This window comes from Oenanthe melanoleuca, chromosome 2, assembly GCF_029582105.1.
Source record: "Oenanthe melanoleuca isolate GR-GAL-2019-014 chromosome 2, OMel1.0, whole genome shotgun sequence".
Taxonomy (NCBI): Eukaryota; Metazoa; Chordata; class Aves; order Passeriformes; family Muscicapidae; genus Oenanthe; species Oenanthe melanoleuca.
Window position 1 is genome coordinate 33,986,638 of NC_079335.1, and position 21,415 is coordinate 34,008,052.

Genomic DNA, 21,415 nt, shown 5'->3' on the forward strand with positions numbered 1-21,415 from the left:
CTTTTCAACTTTTCTTTTCAACCTCCATTTTCAACTTTTCTTTAATTGAAAGACATCTGCATAAACTTTTGAAAATGCTCAAGTTCTAAAGTGCTACAGTGAAAATTCACCTCAGATCAAGGGGAAAAGAGGCATCAATATAAAAATTAGATTCAGACCAATGCTTCATGAACCCAATATTTAGGCTATTTAATTACTAATCTGTAGGACAACTCAGCATGCTTTACACTGATTGTGTTACATCAGTCACAAAGAGCTTCAGGAGACTGAAGCTAGGATATAAAGGTGGAACAGATATAATTTTCAGTAATTTTTTTACTATTCTCATTTGTCAGATTATTCACATTTTTTGAACTTACACTGGAGACTAAGAATGTGGGACAACCTATATACTATAGCAGTCCTTCCTATTACAGGTGTTTGGGGAGATAACTAATTAACCAGGCTCACCCACAGAGTAATCCATGAAATCCATAATGACAGTGACAGCACCTCTATGGAAAAAGGGTAACTATGTTGTGGTTTCCTCCTCTTCAATAGTTCTCCTTAGAATCCAATAATAGCTCCCTAACAATTTTATCTTCTGGAGTTGGCTGGGAGAAGCAACAAATCAGTGGATCTTACTGCTAGCTGTGCCATAAATTGTCCAAATGTCTTCTTTTGCAGTGCAAAGGTTCTCAAGAAATTGCCAGAGTTTTATATTCTTGGCATTTAGAGACAAATATTTGACATCATGAAGGAGTCACTACTGGCTTGAATTTACCTTTGCATTTGCATAGTCTCACACACAGCAATAACTGCATAGTAGGTTCCTAGTTCAGGTTGCTTATGTGCTATTCATTATGATGTTTCCCAAAAAGCACCCTCTCCTTCAACAGCATCCCAGAAAATCACCTTTTCAAACAGTTAGGGCTAGTACATACATAGTCAGGCACTAAGTTTGGAAAACCACTGAAGAAACTTCTTAAAAACCTGTATGACCAATTTTTTAAAAATGCATTTCCTTCTGTCTGTAAGATAGATACTTATATTCCTCATTCACAATATTAGGGAACAATATGCTGAGGTGCTGTGGAAGCTAGGAATTGAATTATTCATCTGTTAGCAGGAGCAACATGCAGAAGAAAGAACAAGTTGAAAATTGTTGGTAGGCTAGAAGAAAATGTATTCCCACAGAAAAAGGAACTAGAAAAAGTTCCATATAGAAAATATTCCATCAAATGCACTGGTATCACTTCCAGCACGTAAATTCAAGCTACAGCCCGGAGCCTTTGATGTCTTCTCACAGTTTTCAGCCACAATTCAAAACTATTCCACCAACCACAAGAGGTGGGATTTTTTCTTCACTGCTCTCTGACATTTTTCCTACATGTCACACACTGACAAATGGAATGCTTTGCTAGGACTATGTTTCCTCACTTAAATGTAGTATCAGGAATGTATTTCAATACAGCAAGAGTCTGTACTTTTTAACTTTAAGGTATGAATTTGTCACCTTGAAAGAGCCTCCTTGCAGTGATGGATGTTTATTTCCTTACTGGTCACTCCAGGGTGCTGCATGCTTTTGTACTAATGTTTGGAACAAACCTACCTACTGGTGCATATTCCTTCTGCTGACAAACACTTGGCTTTTTTCTCATTCAGTGCAACAGTGGATATACTGCAACCTGTTAGAATACTCACTCTAGGAACAAACTGAGCTCTAAAGCTCCAGAACTTATGTAAAAAAAAAAAGCCCAAAACAACAAATAAACCTCTTAAAATATTAAAGTACATTTATGGTGAGTGTATCTCTTGCAGTTTGGTTGACAGACTGTGATCCTTTGTGTAATGGATACAACTGAACATTCTGGATTATGCTTCACCTATTTTTACAATGGTAGCAGCCCTATGTGTCCATAAAGGGACTGAGAGGAATGCTTGGTTTGTGCCTCAGTATTACACAACCAAGACCACCAGCAGACATGTTAAAGCTTATGCACTCAGCAAGAATCTGGGAAGCATGTCCACCAAGGTGCCTGAAGCTGAGAACATAATCACAGCTTCTCTCCTGTTCCAGGTTCCTTCTGTCAGATCCATCTGGACTCTGATCCATCACGCACTGATTATCTGCATCTGGTACATGAAAACAGGATGGGAACAGATGCAAAGTACTATACTGGATCTAAAGAAAGTGACAAGTGAGCCACCATCACTAAAGGTTCACATGCAGTGGCAGGAATACACTAGTCCTATCTATGGACCCATCCATCCTATACATGGGGTTACATATACACACAGGGCTGAGTGCTCTCTTGCACCATGGAAACAATCAAGAAAACTTATATAAAAAGTAGTAGTAGTTTAAACCATACTTTAAGTTGGCAGAAACCAATTAAAAAAAAAAAAAAAAAAAAAAAAAAGGCCTGACCTCTTCTTACTTATTTCTGTGTTCCTGCTCTTGTGTTATCCACTGCCCTGAGCTAACACAAACATCTGTGAGATTGACTTCTGAATTGGGATATGAAATATATCTGATTCAAAATAGTCTGTTCCTTGTCAAGTTAATTTCAATCTAATTAAATTCTGAATATAATTCAGTACATAATTCACCACACAGCAATACAAATGCTTACACTGACAAAGGAAGTAAGAAACATATAGGTAGGAGCAGGAAGGATTGCATCTTCTAGTAGCAGTTCTGTCTTATTCTACTTTAAAGTGATCACAGTCTAATTATCACTGTGCTGTTTCAAAGCTCATCAAGATGATTTAAGAAGACAGTCACAGCTACCATGAGCAACAGTTCTCCTCATCACCCACATTCCCCACTCCCTTTCTCGTGTAAGATTTACAGAATGTGCAGATAAGTCTGATCAATTCACCGATCTCACAGAAAACTAACTTTCTTATAAAACTGATTTTTGGCTGAACCACAGGTGAACTAACTGATGGCACAGCTGCACATCTGGACCAACACAAGAAAGTGGATGGGAGCACACACAAGTGAAACAGTTCCCTTTGGAGGCAGAACAGCTGAAAATCATCAGCTTTTTCTAAACATGAAACGGCTCTTTTACTATTCCCTTTTACTGCTCATCTGACTTTTAAGCAAAGCTTCTAGTCCTAGCTTATCAGCATTTTCAAACAAGCACTACATACAATTGTGGTACATAAATCCAGCAGAAGCAAGTGCTAATTGTTCCCTCTCACATGGAAAGTTCTCTACAGTTTTTTACTAAGCAAGTATCTAACACTCACTCAAAACAGTTTAAATATATTAAACAATATAAATAGCTTCTGGAATATTCCAGTTAACTGCTAAATAAAAATGTACTAGACAGTAACTTTGCAGTGTTTCTCAAACACACTTTTTGCTCTATGTTTAAATGTTAAGGCCCCAAGAAAGCAGTGATGGTTTTGTGCTTCAGTGCATACATACTACATGCTACTTTTAGGCTGGAGAGAAAACATTTCCCAGGTTTGACTGGACAATTATTATAACTTATGTTGTCAGCAGGCTTAGCAGTTTGAGCAGAAAAACCAAGTAACAGTCCTTTTCCACATCTTCCGGATTTCAGCAAGAAATAGGAAAATAGGAAATAGGAATCTCTACAGCTACGAGGATTACAATTCTTCTGGTTCTTCTACAATTCTTCTTCTGGTCAGACATTTACTAGCAAAACAACTTACTAGTAAAGCAAAGATCTGCATGCTGAAACCAAAACAATTCAGGCATTAGAATCACTGTATACAACAAGCGTTTTGGATTTCTTAGCAAGGCACTGCTGTCATATGGCACAATCGGTAGTGGGCCCAGTCCTGTTTAATAACTTTATCAACAATCTGGACAGGGGGATTGAGTGTACCCTCAGTCACTTTGCAGATGACACTGAGTTGGGTGGAAGTGTTGGTCACCTGGAGGGCAGGAAGGCTCTGCAGCTCTGGACAGGCTGAATCAATGGGCCAAGATGAGCTGTATGAGGTTTAACAAGGTAACAGCCAATTGCCAGATCCTGCCCTTGGGTCAAAACAATCCCATGCACTGCTACAGGTTTGGGGAAGAATGGCTGGAAAGATGCCCATTGGAAAAGGACCTGGGGGAGCTGGTCAACAGCAGCTGAACTTAAGCCAGTGTCTGCCTGAGTGGCCAAGAAGGTCAATGGCAGTATGGCCAGCAGGACCAGGCAGTAAATGTCCCCCTGTACTCAGCACTGGTGAGGCCACACATTGAACCCTGTGTTCAGTTCCGTGCCCCTCACTAGACAGAAAGGCATTGGGGTGCTGGTGTCTCCAGAGAAGGGCAAGAGACCTGGTAAAGGGTCTGAAGCACAAGTCTTGGTGAGGAGCAGCTGAGACAGCTGTGATTGTTCAGCCTGGAGAAAAGGAGGCTCAGGAAGGCCCTTATCACTCTCTACAACTACCTGAAAAGAAGTTGCAACCAGGTGGGTGTCAGCCTTTTCTCCCAAGCAACAAGTGATAGGAAAAGAGAAAATGGCCTCAAGTTGCTCCAAAGGAGGTTTAGATTGGGTATTAATAAAAATTTCTTCAACAAAAGGGTTGTCAAGCTTTGGAACAGGCTGCCCAGGAAAGTCATTAAGGACACTGGGCACTTAAGGACATGGTTTAATGGTGGACACCTGGCAGTGCTGGCTTTACAGTTAGGTTCCACGACCCTAAAGGTCTTTCCCAACCTAAATGATTCTAGTCAGGAATCCATATAAGACAAATATTCTAAACCTTCACCTTTTCATTCTTATGAGTTTTCTCATTCTCCTTTCACTAGAGATATACCACTAGCTTTTAAAGTAATCAGCAAAGAGTTAAACACATTCCTGTTATCTCTGAAACAAAATCTTCCCTCAAAATGCCTCCTCAAAGTCCATAACTTTTTTTATAATTGACCAAACAATATTTTAGTAGCTGGCTCACCTAGTAAATAAAGCTGTTAAAACAACTGACTTTATTCAAAGCACTGGGACTCAGCACACAAGCTGATCACCATTCATATCTTGTCCCTAATGACAAGAGGGCCTGGGACTTTTCCTCTCCAATATATATATAATAGTTCCCCTGGGATTTTCATCCTTATTGACTCCACTTTGGGAAGGAAACTGAATGTTAACCTACTGGTTATTTACAATAAGATCTCCCTGTGCAATTTCAGAAGCAGGCTCTTCAGTGCAGGCTCTGGACTGCTGCAGAGTTTAGGTAGTGTTTGCTTTGTGACTAGAATGTAGATGTAGATTATCAGCTGTGCCAAGTTACAAATTGAGTCAACAGAGAAGCAGTTGTTTGAAATTGAGAACAGAATTTGAAGATTCAAACCACATTAAAAAATACCCAAACTAAAATAAGCATTCATATTAGAGCAGAAAGGAAAGACTTGGAACTGAGTCTCTTTTTGACAGGTCTTTATCTTCAGATGCTTCAGCAGTAATTCTAAATGCTCAGCTAAAATACATTTTACATGTAAAATTATCTTGTGTACAGAATACGAAAATAGACATTAATATGAACAAAACAGATAACTGCAGTGTTCAGTGCTCTTTACGTGCGGATACCCTTTTTCTTCATATTGCAAGTCTATTTCAGCTAAATGGACTGTGAAAATCAATAGCAAACTCCATTTGCTAAATAACACTTGTAAGCTCTGACTTGGCTAAGGGAATTTGGATTTAAATGATTTGTGCAAACCTACCAGCAAGAACGCCATGGTAATTCTTAGTTTTTGCCATGTGGTCACTGGCAGGCATCTTTGAAAGACCAAAGTAATTTTGACATTTTTGAACTTGCACCTGTATGCATTAAAAAAAAAAAAAAATAGATTTAGCCAAGAGGCAAATGGTTTTCCCTAAAAAAATTACTAGAAGTAATTAATGTATGCTTAGCAATTTTGCTGCTGAAGACAGTCTTTTGAATAAATCAGCAAAATCTGAATACAGTCATTTTTTCAGGAATCAATGTGCTTGGTGATATGACTTCTAACTCACTCACAAAGCTGTCATAATGCTGAAATCAGATTGTATTGTTTATCAGGTGGGTGGCAAAATAGCCAGTGACCAGAAAAAGCTGCTGGAACCAATTTCAGCAGAACAAGTGTTTTGCTCTAACAGTTAGGCCTTGCATTTACCTCTAGCTTTAGCAGAATTCCCTGTCCAGTGTGTTCCTTAAAAAGTCACATAGAGATCCTGTAAGGCAACAAGTCACTTTGGCACACATAATTTCTCATTTGGGAAATTGGGTTAAGCAACACTGGGCAACATTAGCTGCCTCTTCATTGGGCTGAGATCACTGTACCTTTACTAATGCAGCTACAATGGCTCTGTTGTAGATAAGGAAACAGGTGCTCAAATAAACACTTTACAAGGCACGACAGCCTGGGCAAACTCTCCCAAATGCTCCATGAGGAAGGTGTTGGGGTTAACTTCCAAAGCTTGTGGTCCTGACTGATACAGCAGGACCACAGGAATAAAGAAAGCCTGGGAAGGTCTGCTGAATGCTCCATGAGGAAGGCATCAGGATTAACTTCGGAAGGTTGTGCTCCTGATACATCAGAACCACAGGAATAGAGAACAGACTGAAAACGCTTGCTGGGGATAATCTCTTTGCAGTGTGCTGGCTCTGTCCTCAGAGAACAGAGATGCCCCCTGGTTTCTACAACCATCCCTTGCTCTCTGCACACAGATGCTATAGCCTTGTCCCACTCTGCTTAAAAAGTACATCTAGAACTTCTGCTCTTTCATTTCCAGATTGATTTTTAGGAATTTTTTTTTGTATCAGGTAAAAATTTTCTAAACCAGACCTGCCTTCAGTTAGCGTTAAAATTCAGTTTAATTTCAGAATTCAGTTAAAATTCGATTTTAAATATGGGTGTACAGGTACTCCTGAGTGCAAAAGCTGGCCCTATTAAATGCAGCTTACCAGTTAGGCAGGGACCTGAGCTTTCTATTATTTTTTTCAACGCTCTATACTCCTAGTGCACGTGCAGTGGGAAGAAACGCGGGACGGCATCGCTTTAGTCAGAGGATGCAGGCGACAGAGGAAGGGCACCGCACGGACCCGCAGCTGCGGCGCCGCTCCGTGCCCGAGGGGAGGCGCGGGCAGGGGAGGGGCTGAGGGAGCGCCCGGGCAGCCCGGACACCTCCCGAGCCCCAACGCACCGCTCCCGTCATTTCTCCCTCCCTCGGTGCCGGGGGTTGCTCTGCCCGCTGCCGGAACTCCGGGCGTTTCTCGTCAGGGAAGGCGGCGCCGTGGAAGGAGGGCAGCTCCTCCACCAGGGAGGCCCCTTGCCCCAGCCCGGCGAAGCCCGCCCTTCAGGGGCAGGTGGCGCATCCCGGGGGAGCCTTCTTCCTCCGTCTCCTCCTCCACCTCGCAGCGCCGGTGGCCCGGAAGGGAAGCCCTGCCCCTCCTCCTCATCCAGCTCCCAGGTGGCAGCGGCCATCTCTGTGCCTCCCTCTCCGCTGCCTCCCGCGGCTCCGCTCCACCTGTAGCGTGGCCGCGGGGCGGGCAGAAGGCGAGTGCCCCCCGCCCGCCAGCTTCCCTCCGCCCGCCCTGCCTCCCGGGACACGGCCGCCGCTTCCTCCCGCTCCGGCTGCGGCCCTGACGTCGCTTCCTTCCAACATGGCGAGGGCAGGTTGTTGCTGCGGCCGCCGCCGCCGGTGCTGATGGAGGCGGGCGCGGGCCGGGGGCGGCTCGGGGACTGACGGGCGCCGTCCGCGCACACACGCATCGGGGGCGGGAGGAGAAGGGAGGAGAAGGCTCCGTCTTCCCTCAGCCGCGGGGGTTGGCTGTCGGCGCCGCCCGGGCCCACCCCAGCCTCCCCCAGGGGAGCCGCCGAGCGGGTGTCGGGACGCCCTGCGAGGGAGCCCTTCCCCCGCGGCCGCCGCGGGCCCTGGCAGCACTCCCGGTGGGAGAGGCCGGTGCCCCGCTCTCACTTCCCCGCTCCACCCTCCTTCTCCTTCCCTCACGGCTTGATCGCGCCCATGTATGAAGGGAAGAAGACGAAAAACATGTTTCTAACCCGGGCCCTGGAGAAGATCCTGGCCGACAAGGAGGTGAAGAAGGCGCATCACTCCCAGCTGCGCAAAGCCTGCGAGGTGGCACTAGGTGAGGCGCAGCCCGGGCGGGCAGGGAAGGGGCGGCCAGAGGTCGGGGTGCGCTTCGGGGCCCGCTTTGCTTGTGCGTGTTTGTGTTGCGGGGGGGTTGTTGGGCTTCTGGGGGAATGAGGCAGAGGGGCTGCCCGGCAGGGAAGGCCTGGGGCGGTGGAGCTGCGGGCTGAGCCGTGGCACAGGTCTGGGTCGTGGGCACAGTCCCCCAGAGGTGTGGGCGCCCTGGGCTGCGGGCGAGCATCTCCCCTCGCCGGGAGCGGCCCCGTGCTGACAGCAGCGGCGAGGGCGCTGCGGCGCCCGCCGGGCTCTCCTCCTCCTCCTTCCCTCCTCCTCCTCCTCCTCCCCGCTCGCAGGATGAATAGGCAGACACGGAGCTGAGCTGAGCTGACCTGGAAGCAGACGGCCGGCGGGGAGGGAGTAGGTGACAGGCAGCGGTGAGGGAGGAGGGACGGGTGAGGAAGAGGGGGTGGCGGAGAGCGAGAGACAATGACACCAGGCCGTGTCTGGAGCTGGTGGCCCTTTGGAGCCGGGAGGAGGGCTGCAGAGGGAGAGGATGGTCCGGGAGATGTGCGAGGGAGAGCCTTAGGCGAGTCGTTCCTGATGGAGAAACAGCTGATGGGGAAGAGTTTCCTTCATGCATGGCAGAGCTGGAGAGGTCACGGATGACAACAGAATCACAGAGTTGTTAGGGTTGGAAGGGGCCTCTGGAGATCATCTAGTCCAGCCCCCATGTTACTGGATTCCCAAGATGTGGGAATCTTTTGCCTGCTGCGGGCCGAAGGAGGGGTGTTGGGTTTGTAGTGCAGCTGTGTCAGCGCCACCTCATCTGGAAGCGTGAGGGAAGTACCGGTGCTGGGTAGTACAAAGCACATGTGGGCATCCAATTACAGGCAGCTTAAAAGGACAACGTGGGCTTCACGATTCTGACATGAGTAGTACAGGCGGGGCTTCAACCTATGTGGCAAAATACTGACATATTTACTGAAAGACCTGCTTCATTTAAGTAGTATGTAAATGGATTATGTCCCTTCCTTTCTAGTGTAATTGTTTCTGTTTTGGAGATAATTATATTGATTTTGTACGGTAATAATGTCTGTTTAAATGGATTTGTTTGAAGAGATAACATTAAATTGAAACCTGCTTATTCTAAAAATGATTATAAGTAATTTGAAGTTGTTCTTTTGTCATTCTGTTAATTCGTATGTTAGTGCTTATATTTTTTTTTAAAAACAGTCCTTTTCTTCATTTCTTTGTCTGTGAAAGATCCTGACAAAGGGAGGGGCAGAAATAATCATTCTTCACCTATTTATTTCTTCTTAATTAAAATTGATGAGAAACAGATTTTTTTTCTAACGTTCTTCATATATCACTAGAGTGGTTAACAATAATCTTATTATTTATACAGATGAGATTAAATAGATTACCCTTTGGTCCTTCTGTTGACTTTAGACTGTGCATTCAAGATAGAAATAAAACAGAGAAATGTGTTTTTATTGTTAAACTGAATTTCTATCCAGTCTGTATGTCATCCATAGAATTAGACACTGGTATCAATCTTGTGTTTCTGCTGTACTTAATTTCAGTATTTTAAGTGTCATCCAGATCCCTCCAAGCATGGCTCCATTGTGTTCTGCAGATTATAAAGCAAGCTCTCTAGACGGTAGAGTCTGCCTCTTGTGTCATGTAAACTGATTTGTGTGAGGAGACCCTCAAGGACACACCCCAGTGATTTCTGTCCTACAGGCACACATCCCGGTGGTTTCTATCCTACAGCTTCATTGAATCCTTCTGTGGATCTGATGGGAGCTTAAATGGGAAAACAACGTGATGTGGGTATAAAAATAATTAAGGCAGGAAAGAAGAAATGCAAGGTTGTGTGTACTACATTACATATATACAGGGGCTTCGTGAGCTTGAAAAATATCAGACATGAGGTTTACTATAGAGGCTTATTTAATTTTTTTTGTTGTGGTTACAACACAGCAAAATACAGCTGGTGATTGTAAATTTAGCAATTTAGCATGATCCATTGTCTGGTTTTGTGCGTGATTGGAAGTGGCAATATGTAACTCCTGTGTAGAGTAGTGCTCATGTCTGTCTATAAGGAAATTTGTGGAGAAAAGTACCTATCATCCATATTTCACATACAGTACCATTGGCTGTTAAAGCTGAGCTATGATTTTTGTAGCTATATTTGAAATAGGATGCATGTGTTGTGCTCTGTCCATTTAGCTCCTCATCTGTTGCAACTACTCTTCAGCTGGCCGCTTCTTTGCCATGTTAAGCAAGGGGTAAGGACTTATTACTCCTGAGGAATTGCTTTGTTTTGAAAAGCAGCAACATTAATGATAAAAAATGAGTAAAATTATAATTTAGAGTTGAATTTAATTTGGTGCTAAGTCTGGCGAAGTCTAACTTTACAGTTGGATTGGATTTTTTTAAATGGTAGCTAAATAAAAAATAGCTTTTAAAAATCATGGCAGTACTTCCAAATCTCCCAAATCAACATTTTTTTTCAGTCTGAATATTTAATTGCTTAGTCTTCACTGAAGCTATCTGTGTGCTCCATTTAGATCTTTTTTCCAACTGTATGACTGTAGTAAAATGTTGCTTTTTATTTACTACTAATAATAGGTCAGATAGTCTGACTGATAGTTGTTACTAATTCAGGCTTTTTTTTGTTTCTTTCTCCAAAGCCACTATTTACATTGTTTTATGTTGTTTGTATAAAATGATCTACTGTTGAAGTATTTGATAAACAAGCAATGATCAGAAATACAGTATCCCTGAACAACAGGCTAACTAATAGTAGCTCTTCTTTTTAGATTCAATTTAATAAGCAGTGTTTTAAAAATCTTTTAAGCTCTCCCTTTGTAATTTTAATCACCATATATTTTCTTATAAATCTGTTCCATTCCATTATACATCACGTATTTTTAATTTGTGTATCTTAGGGAGAAAAACCTTGCAACATTCCAGGCTGTGGCAGTTTGACCTCTGAACAGGTGTTAAGATGAGGTCCTTCTAGTATGACCATTTTTCTGGTGATTAGAAGATAAGAAAGCAAAATACGGATTAAGTAGTGCAACCTGAGTTTTAGATGTTCTTTGACTTTTTAACAGGGATGAAATTAAGCCTGATACTGGTAGCATCTCATATTTGATGATTCACCAGTTTGTATCTGGATTTATACAGAACAGTTGAGTTTAATATTGTCCTTTCTGAGAGGTTTTCTCTCTATGTGAAAACATAAGATTTCTTTAGTCACCTAATGAAGTACAGCTAATTTAGAATTTTGTATTGTTTACTTTTGTAGCAGCAGCTCTTAATCTGTGTAAGGAATGAGTTTCTCCTTGAAATTGTCCACTTGCAGAAAGCATCAGGCAGCAAGCTGTCAGAAGGATTAGATTTAGAAGCTCCTTTTCCAGTGAGTTACCTCCACTGCTGTTTCTGTATTGCTTTTCAGACATGCTACAGTCTAGGAAACCTTACTGTAAATATACTGCTTTTGCATAGACAGTGAAAGGTCTTGGGGGAAAAAATCCTCATCTGAACATAAAGTTGTTAATAGACTGAACAAAAGTTGTTAGTGCTTCGTGTCAAAATCTGGAGCATGGATTTGTCTTCTTGAAAAGGTAGTTTCGGAGCACTAAGTTGGGCAAACCAGAATGCCCTGCTTGTATAAAGTCTGCTAGTTCATCTGCAAATCAGGAGTCAAACAACTCTTCCATAAAACTCCATAAGTAATATGAAATTATACGGATATGTCCCTAGTACATACTTTTAAAGAACAGCGTGCATGTATTGCCTGGTGTTCTGGAACTGCCAACTGAAGAGGGCCAAAAGTTAGTCTTAAAAGGTTCTTTAGTGCTCCTTGTATTGTTTATTTTAGCCTGTCATGCAGGGATCCTGCTGGATGATGTAGGTCTCATGCACTGTGAAAGTATCATCTCTGTTCAGTTTGTACTGCCTTTACCTGTAATGTAGGATGATGGGCTATAATTAAGCACTTAGTTTCTCTGAAAACAAGTAATGCTTGGAGTAGAACTAACCCAGAGGTGTGAAGGCTCAGCTATGTCCTCACCTTACCAGATCTGCAAATGGCATCTCACCTCCTTAGATTTTCCTGTCTCCCTTTTTGCCTTTCCTGGTTTCATCTTGTGTCCTTTGCATATACAAGCAATCATGATACATGAGAACGAATGTGGTTAACAGATATTTAACACAGAAATATGTATATGTGTTGGAAACTGAGTGCATTGGAAGATACATTCCTACACTATAATGAACAGTTAAAAACGCATTTTGAAGACCATTGTTGTGTTACTGCACTGAAGTTAATTTTACTGGAGAAGTGGATGAGCTAAATTCCTGTTTGTATTTTGGATAGTGCTGGTAGTGGTAGGCTGCCTTCTGTTTTTCATGAAAACTAGGTGTCCTTTTTTAGAAAGTAGAAGTCAGAATTTTTAGAGTCTTTTCTTTGCTGGATACAAAGAGATTGGTGTTGCAATATTGTGTGTTGTCTTCATGTGCTATAGGCATTTATTTTCACAATATACAAGTCTTTATTGTCCATAATTATTTTTTTTTCTGGTTGTAGTTGTCGTTCTGAAACATTTATTTTTAACCAAGGAGGATAAATGAAGATTTCATGCTAGTAAAAACCAAGATATGTGTATCTTTTTAAGAAAAACAAAACAAAACCAAACCCTAAACTCCTGAAAATTGCAGCTGCTTTTGCTTGCTTTACTGATCTTGGTCTTTAACTAGCAGGCTTTCAGTGTGGTTAAAATCTCATCTACTTTTGTGAAGACGTAAAACTTGGCTTGGTAACAGTAAGGTTTGATTGACCCTATAAACTGTTTTGCAGGTTGCCTTCAGCATTTGATATGTAAGGTGCTATTTATGTAGAATTTATGGGGCTAATTTAAGGAAAGTTGTGTGTGTTTAGGTATCTTTTTTTCAAATGTAATCAGATCTTGGCTGTACAGAAAGGCAGTGCTGATGAGATTTAATCTCTTGAGAAAGGGGATGGTTGGCAGGGTATATGTAAAAACACTTTTCTAGAAAACAGAATGGATTGTATCTGGGTCAGAAAAATGTTAATGATGAATATCAAATACTTGGGTTTTGTCTTGGAAATTGAAAATCATATTTCTTTTAGGTAACTTTGACTTTATGCATTAGGTTAAAGGTTTTAATAATTTGAAAGTTTGAACATTGATTTTCACGATCTTTTAAAATTTAATCTTGAAAGACTTCAACATATCTTTGTGACACAGGACAGCTTTTAAATACCTGTGTTTTGCTGCAAATTTTAGAACCTTAATTAGAAATTTGAAGCTTAAAATGAGAAGTTGTTGCCTTGTGACCAGAATATATCTGTTTCTTGAGAATTACCTTTACTGTCTTATGGGACTTTGGTCTAGTTTATTTTTCTTCCTGTACTCTTTTCCAGTGTATAACTGCTGTAATCTTTTCCTCTTTTCTCTTGATTTTTGCTTCCAGCTAACAACTGTCATTCATTCAGGATGACAACTGTTTCTGTTCTTACATCTTCTTCATATACAAATGAAAAAAATTAACTGTTGACATCAGTTGTACATTCCAGACTTTTTCTAGAAACCTTCAGAGAGAAGTCAGTATTCAGATAGTGTTTTGATTTGATTTTCTAAACAGTAAACTTGTGCAGTTGCCAAGAAGGATTTTGGTGTTTATGGTGTTTATAAACAGGGAAGCATCAACCATTGGTGCTCTAGTCAGTCTCTCTTGTTCTTGGCAAACATTCTAGGTGAAATCATGGACTTACAAATATAAGTAAGGCGTGTCTTTTTGGGGGAACTTAGATGTCACTTTTGGGGTTTTATTGGTGTTGATACTTTTGTCAGGTTGCTGATTCGTTTGTACTTTAAATGTATGCTGCTAGGAGCTTGGGAAGCGAGACCTGCAAACTTGCCCATGACTCTGTTCTGCAGCAGCCAGTGGTAGATCAGTGGCTTGAATAGGCAGGGGAAAAGAGTTTTGGATTTTCTGTATCCAGCTGGAAAGTTTTCCAGTGTGATGTGTAAATTGGTGGTTTGCAGGGAAAAAATAGTCTGGCCCGTGAAAGACAGCTACTGTCAGTGGAGGTTTGTAGACTGGAGGGACTTGGGAAGCAGCTCTGCAGATTTCAAGGAAGGAGGGAGATATCATGGAAATACAGCTGAGAAAGAAGTTTTATAATTTTTATCTGTAAAGAAGGCAAACTTTTATTATATGTGTTTAAAAGACAGAAATCATGTGTGGTAGCTGTGCTAGTCAGATTCATACAGACCAAAAAGTATTCTGTGCATAGTTCACAGCCTGTAGTTCTTTCCTGTAAGTAAGCAGTAGAAGAAACTATAGGTTATATCTTGGCAAAACAGACCTTTAAGAAAAATCACTTACAAGAGGTCTCCAAACAACCAGGGAAAACATAAAATGCTTCTGTGGGATTTTATAGAAAGAGATTATTGTAGAAGGATAATTGAACAAATGGTAGCTGGCGTTTCTTTGAAAAGCAGTTGATGTGGTAACCTGAAATGAAGAAGAAAACACAAAACCACAAACCTACCAAACACTACCACCACCTCCTGCCCCCAGCCTATATAATTTATAAATACTGTAATGGAATTCAGGGCAGTGTTAAAAAAAAAATCTGTTTTTGAGGGATAAGATAGATGATACTTATTATATTATATTTTCCATTTTCATTATATATGTAGAGAAACACTAAAAATAAGTTTGTCAAGCCCCAAGAGTTTGAAATACCTGGCACAATTCCCTTATTGATTTCTAATCAATCTTGGGACACTGAGAAAATTCCAAAGGACTGGAAGACATTTGCTACTGTGCCAGCATTGTTACAAGGATGACCTAGGTATTGCCTTAATGTTGATTCCAGTCAAAGGAATGGAGTGACTGATACATATGTCAGTGAGAACAAAATTGGCCATCAGTAAGGATTTGGGAAAGATTTTAAAATGTTTCTTTTTTGAAGGCAGGTCCTCAACCAGTTTTAAAGTTTGGAGATAAATTTTAAGGCATTTTTATTGCTTATTAGTCTTCTGTAATTATGTTCTTCAATTCTTAACTTCAAATGATTAGAAGTAAAAATTGCCGAATTGGTAGAAAAGTGGTTTATAACATTTCATTTGAATTGATAAATACTAACAGATTTTGATGTGAGGGGCTGTTTTGTGGTTCTTGTTTGGTTGGTCTGGTTTGGTGTTTTCCCCACCCTATTTTTCATGTTGCTTCTTTCCAGACTACCCTTGGTAGCTTTTAGGTATTCTTCTTGGTGTTGGAGATTTTGCTTGGATTTCTTCAGGGGTTTCTGGTTTTGGTGGTGTTTGCTGGTTTTCTTTAATTTGAAGTTTTAAATGTGTTACTAGATTATAAGATTTCAGTTGGGAGGCAGGAACTTTTAAAATAACTTGTAGTCTTGAGGAATCTGAGTTCTTGTTACAGTGCTGTGGTCAAGAACAGTTTAAAAGCTTGGATAGGGAGGTTGTACTAACTCTGTATATTACACAACTTAGAGCTGTTTTGTCATGCATGGATGAGTTTTTTGTCTTAAGTCCACACTTTTTATTTTAGAATTGTATAAACAGTTTAATAGCATAACTGCACTTTTCCAAAACGAAAGATCTTTTAATAAGATATTTAGGACATGATTGCTTTGGACTTTTTTTTCCTAATGACTTTCAGAAGATTTGAATTTATTTTTTTTTTTCCTCTCCATCTGTTTCTGGTACTCTATCATGTATACTCATGTGGTACAAGATTGCATAGTTACTGATGTTATGCTGTTTAGTACTTGTTTCTGTTCAAATGGTTTATGTCTGCTGTTCAGTGCTCTTCAGGTTTTTCTTCATCTCATGTATTTCTTACATTAGAAAATTGTATTTTGAAATTAATTGAAGTTACTTACCCTTGAGATAAATGGGTTTATTCAAGCTCTCTATTTTTGTCTACTCAAACATAGAGGGAGATAAGTTTCAAGAAAGGGATCCATTAATAATACCAATTCTGCACATACTGCCTTTAGCACTTGCTGTTCTAATAATTTCAACAGGTTTGTAATGTTATTCCTACTTTTCAGTTAAAAATAAAGGTGTAATTAAGTTTGTAAATATTTCTCATGAACATACTTTAGCCAGTGCTGGATCCAGGAGTATGTTGTTTCTTACTTTTTGGGTTTTTTTTTTCACTTGAAGTCACTTAAAGTAATTCCCAGGTGTCAATTTGCACTGCAGTTGGTTTGCATGACCAACATGCTTCAACATTGCAGTGTGCAGCTTTGCAGTTTGAGAGAAATGAGGGAAGAGATATTTTTAGACTTTGAAATTGAGACAAAACTGAAGGTTTACTGAAGATATTAGTCAGCATTTTATACTACAGTCTCAGCTGTCCAGTTGAATAACATGAGGTAGGCTTTCAGAGTTTCAAATCTGTAAGTTAAAAATAAGTAGTGTGCCACTGGTGTAATTTCTTTGGTAGCTTCCCATCACATTTTAGTTTTCAAAAGGTGCTGCAAATTGACAGATATACTTGCACAGAGCAGTGTACTATTAATGGAGGTTGTAAGAATAAGCTAAAGGGAATGCCCTTCTAAGTGAGGATATTTTTTGCAAAGGTGTGGTTCTGCTGTGTGTAAAACCAACACGCTGCTGCATGCCTGAGAAGTGACCTTGCAGGTGTTAATGGTGTCTGGATGTGGTACTGTTACCTGGACTGAGAGTGCAGCAGGCAACATAAAATCATAGAGTTCTTTCTGCTACACAGGAAAGCTGGAAAAGGCAGAGTCTTAACTTGCATAATTTGGCCGATGGACTGTGACGTGTGCAAGAATGCTGGCATGGGTCTTGTGTGGAGTGTAGGAAAGTGGATAGGAATGAATTAACCATTATTTTCATTATTCTGAAATGGAAACCTGAAGTAAAATTGCTGGAATAGAATAGCTGCCTTTGCATGGAAGTTTCAAAGCTGGATAAAAACTGAGTGTCTGAGAATTGTGATTAAAATTTTCTTCACCTGCATCAAAATGAGACACTTGTATGTCCTCCATTTGTGATTTAAGACATGAAACCTGATTTTGTGTGATTATGAATATAAATAAATCTTAAATGCTTAGAATCTTGCTGTAAAGAGAAATAGTTTGCTTCTTTAAAATTGTACCTAACACTGTGGGATATATAGTCTCTGGTGGTTAGTGATGTTTGGAGAAGCTTCAGGTTTGTATCTTAGCTCCTTTTCCTCTCTGCACCTAAGTTTGACCTCCATCCCTGAGCCTTGCTCAGAACAAAATCCGTGTTCAAGTTATTAACAGCATTTTATATTGAAGGAAAGGCACTACTTGGACCATTTCCTTGTTCACCTTCTTATCACATGAGAGCTGGAGCTGCTGTCTCCTTAATTGCTGTCCAGCCCTTTCAGTGATGAGCTTGAGGCAGGTGGCAATTTCTTTGACTGACTGCTGTGGTTTGTAGCAGTTTTTATTTAACAATAACTACTTATACTTTCTCTTTCACTGATCTTTTGCCTCTTCTTGTTCTTTAAGAGCACTTTAGGACACATGGTTAAAAAACCTGTGTTTTTAAATAAAAAGAATTTGCATAGTCAATGCAAGTACATTTTTTCATAATACTACATTTAGAACTATGGATCCAGTGGATCTGGTAAATATGGAACTGAATGCCTGAAATTCTTCACAGCTTGGTAAGCAGTGGTAAAATAAGCACTTTCTTGTAGCATGGTTAGCAACATGAGTTAAGGTTAATAACACTTCAGTAGAGTTAATAATACCATGTAGTGGTGGCCTAATAGTTGTCCTATGAGTAATTGTCTTAATTTATACAGTCTGAACTTCTAAAAAAAATTATTTGGTGTAAATAAAAGAACATGGAAAATTAAGATTTCATTGTATTAATAACTAATGCATATGTGCTGTACTGAAGGCAGTCACAATGGAGCTTTCAATAATACTTATACTCTTACTTCTTATGTTCTTTCAAATATCTTAGTGTGAGCTGCTTCCTATATCAGCACTTCATGAAGAAATAGGATTTCAGTAACAGCATAGGCACCTTGAATGCTTAATTTAAAGGAGCTCATATCAGGACTTCTGATTTAAAATTTGAGCTTTTGTAATACAAGTTCAAATTTTTGTTTGGGTGAAAATTACAAATTTGATACAGTTGTAACCTTTTTGGGGGGCATATCGGACATAAAAATAAACTTTAGTCCATACTTCATTGATACCCTTTTCTATTTCCTCTATCAAATATAACTATGAGTTGTGAGTTTTGTAAACAATCATTATTAAATTGTAGTCTTCTGGCCATCGTCTTGTAGCTGGAAAAGATAATCATTATCTTATAATTCAGGGCTACAGTAGGAGGAAAATGGCTTAGTGCTCTTTTAATTAGAAGGTTACCAGTAGTATTATTCATGTATAGACTTACATATGACCTTTAAAGTTTTAGTGTCTGAAATTAATAAGAGTCTTGCAGTGTCATGTGTTTTGTTGCTTTTGAAGTTACAGTAGTGAGCAGGCTACTCAATGGGAGAATGTTGGGGGTTTGTTTTGTTTTGGTTTTTTTTTCTTGCAATTTTTCTCGGTATCATGGACTTAAAATTACCTGTTATTTAAGTCTCAAATAAAAGTTAGTAATCTTCAACTTTTAAATTACCATTTAAACTACCCATTTCCATAAGGGAAAAGAGCAATTGCACTCAAATATCTACAGCAAGATTAAAAATAAAATGTAGATTTTCCCCATATTACAGAGGGATCTTTTAATTTGATTCTTAAACATCAACACTGCACAAGACCTTACTGTCCTTGGTTGTATCTTGGTTTTGACAAATCACAGTTCTGGTCATTTGACAAAACAGAAATAGACCTCATGCACATTGAAAATGTTACAGCAAATGATTTTCTGTGTTGTCAGGAGGATAATTTAAAAGCCTGAAGGTTCCCTCTTTGCAGGGCATAGGAAGGGTTACTACCCATAGTTTGATCAGCTTTAAATCTGGATTTTATTAAAAAAATATTCTAGTAGTCAAAATAAATACCTATTTTGAGATGAAGATGACATGACTGGCTTATTCTATTTTATTCCAGGATTTCCTTTATTCCGTGAATCTGTTCTGTATGTATATTACAGCTATTTAATATGTTGTATACTTGAGTTTATGGAGGGCACAGCAGAGGTGTAATTACTTTTAGTGCCTTGGGTAATATGTGAAACTTGTATGTGACAGTAGTTTGTGGTAGCTGGCTATACTTGAAAAAAATACGGAATAAAGATGCATCATCACTGCTTTGAATGTGTGCTTACTCCTGAAAAAAAAATTAAAAGCAAAAGAAATGTTCAAAGGATCATGTTACATGACAAAAGTCTACTGAAGAGGTGGGCTGTGTGAAGAGGGTACACGTAGCTTTTGTTCATACTGCCAAATGATCCAGAAACAAGACTGAGAAACATAATGACAGTCTTGTTCTGCAGCAGCAGCCTGCCTTTGCCAGAATAAATGCACCACATTAGTAAAACATTTATTTCAGTCTTCATTTGTCACCAACTGAGCAAACATCAAATAGAGCACAGTAGAAAATAACAGAAGTCTCAAAAATAGTTTCATCAATAGGTAACTCTGTCAAAAAGGAATGTATGCTTGCTTATATATGAATGCCAGAAGTCTTTAAAAATAGTCAGTTGAGAAAGTATCAGTGTTTTTAAAATAATGCTGCTGTCTTAGGCCAGGAGTGAGAAGGGATAATTTGTGGAAAATTCTTTATTCCATAGCATTAATTATAAAGGTAGGAATGTTTAATTTGGTGTACTGGACAGAAAGCTTAGTCATGGTAGGTAAATACATTCAGCTGCATTGAGAGGTAACATTGAGTTAAGATGTATTGAGCAGCACTCATGTCTTTCTTGAGCAGTACCAGGAATTGGTTTAAGATCCAGCAATTGAAGAGCTCACCTGTAGGAGTGAGCAGCCTCATCGCTGTTAAACATAGTCTCCAAATCAGCTTCATCATGAAAAAACACACTAAAGACCATTTTTTATGTCAAAAAGGCTAACACGAGATTGAGGGATCAAAAAGGGGAGCAAAATGCTTAGAGCTGTTGGTTTGTCAGGTGTTCTGTTAACAGCTTGTGAATATCAGCTATTGATAAAAGCTTATCAAAGCTTTGTGATAAAGTCGGTATGAGCAAAGAAAACACACCCATATCCATATTGCTTGTAAGTGATAATGGTATTTTTTGAGGAATACAAAGATACTGAAGAAGATGAAAATGCATTATTTACCTTTTTGCTGTTTGTGGAAGCTGAGGAAGTTTCCTGTAGAGGAATGAAAATGACTTGCAAAAAAAAAAAAAATCTTAATTTGAAATCTAAACTAAAGATCCTATTTACTTAGGATCTATTTACTTTAGGATTGAGAGTTTTTAAAAGGCCTCAAATCTGAAATTGCTGGATTGTTTAATAAAACATAGAAGATTTTTAAGAACATGAATTAAATTTCATTAATTGCTAACAAGTGAATGGGAGGTGCTAAATGTTACTAGAGCCAGTGGTTTGTTTTGCTTTTTTTTTTTTTAAAGATGCCAAGGACATGAGGGATGAAGAAATCTTGAAAGCTTAAGCCTGGCAAGTCTGAACTGTAGCAAAGAATAAAGCTAATGGTGAACAGAATGGATGTGTGTGCTGTGGTGAGGAAGAATTGGTGTAGAGGGGAAGCTATCATCCCAAATCTGTAGGGCAGAGTCATTGAGTGTATAGGTAAGTGTAAGGTAGTATGGTTTTACAGTGAACCTCAACCAGGTTGCACAGCCAAGGTTCCTGAAGGTACTGAGCTCTCAAGGATTACATAATCTGTTTTCCCTACAAAGAGGTATTTCAGTTCTATAGAGGTTTGTGGTTGTTTGGGATGAGTGGGGAGGTTACAAAGGTTAATTAAGGGAAATACTTAACAGGGTGAAAACAACCTGCCATAGGCAGCAGTTGTGGTGTACTGACACACTCCTTGATAAAAGGGCACTTGTTGAGTGCTGCTAAATGCAAACTGACCTATATGGTGGAGGTTGAAACTGTGGGTGCACAAACATAGGCTCTAAATAAGACTTACATCCGTCAAAAGGATGCATGGCATTGAATTACTGTGACTGATTCCATCAAAATATTGATTCCTTTGTCAAAAAGACAAATATGAAAACAATAGAGAAAAAAAATGAAGCTGCTAGGCTGCTTTGTAAAGATACCACACATTCCATGTGCAGTTTTGCTCTCTGCTG

At 39.8% G+C, this 21,415-nt stretch overlaps 1 protein-coding gene across 2 annotated transcripts in view; it reads left to right on the plus strand.

Annotated features, from left to right (window-relative positions):
- The first annotated feature begins 7,012 nt into the window (after nucleotides 1–7,012).
- Nucleotides 7,013–21,415, plus strand: part of ARFGEF1 (ADP ribosylation factor guanine nucleotide exchange factor 1) — an 84,396-nt gene continuing 69,993 nt past the window's right edge. For both annotated transcript variants that reach the window (XM_056486070.1, XM_056486071.1), the window contains exon 1: nucleotides 7,013–8,088. In XM_056486070.1, the coding sequence (XP_056342045.1) occupies nucleotides 7,965–8,088 (124 nt within the window). In that variant the 5' untranslated portion in view covers nucleotides 7,013–7,964. The remainder of the gene's footprint in view (nucleotides 8,089–21,415) is intronic.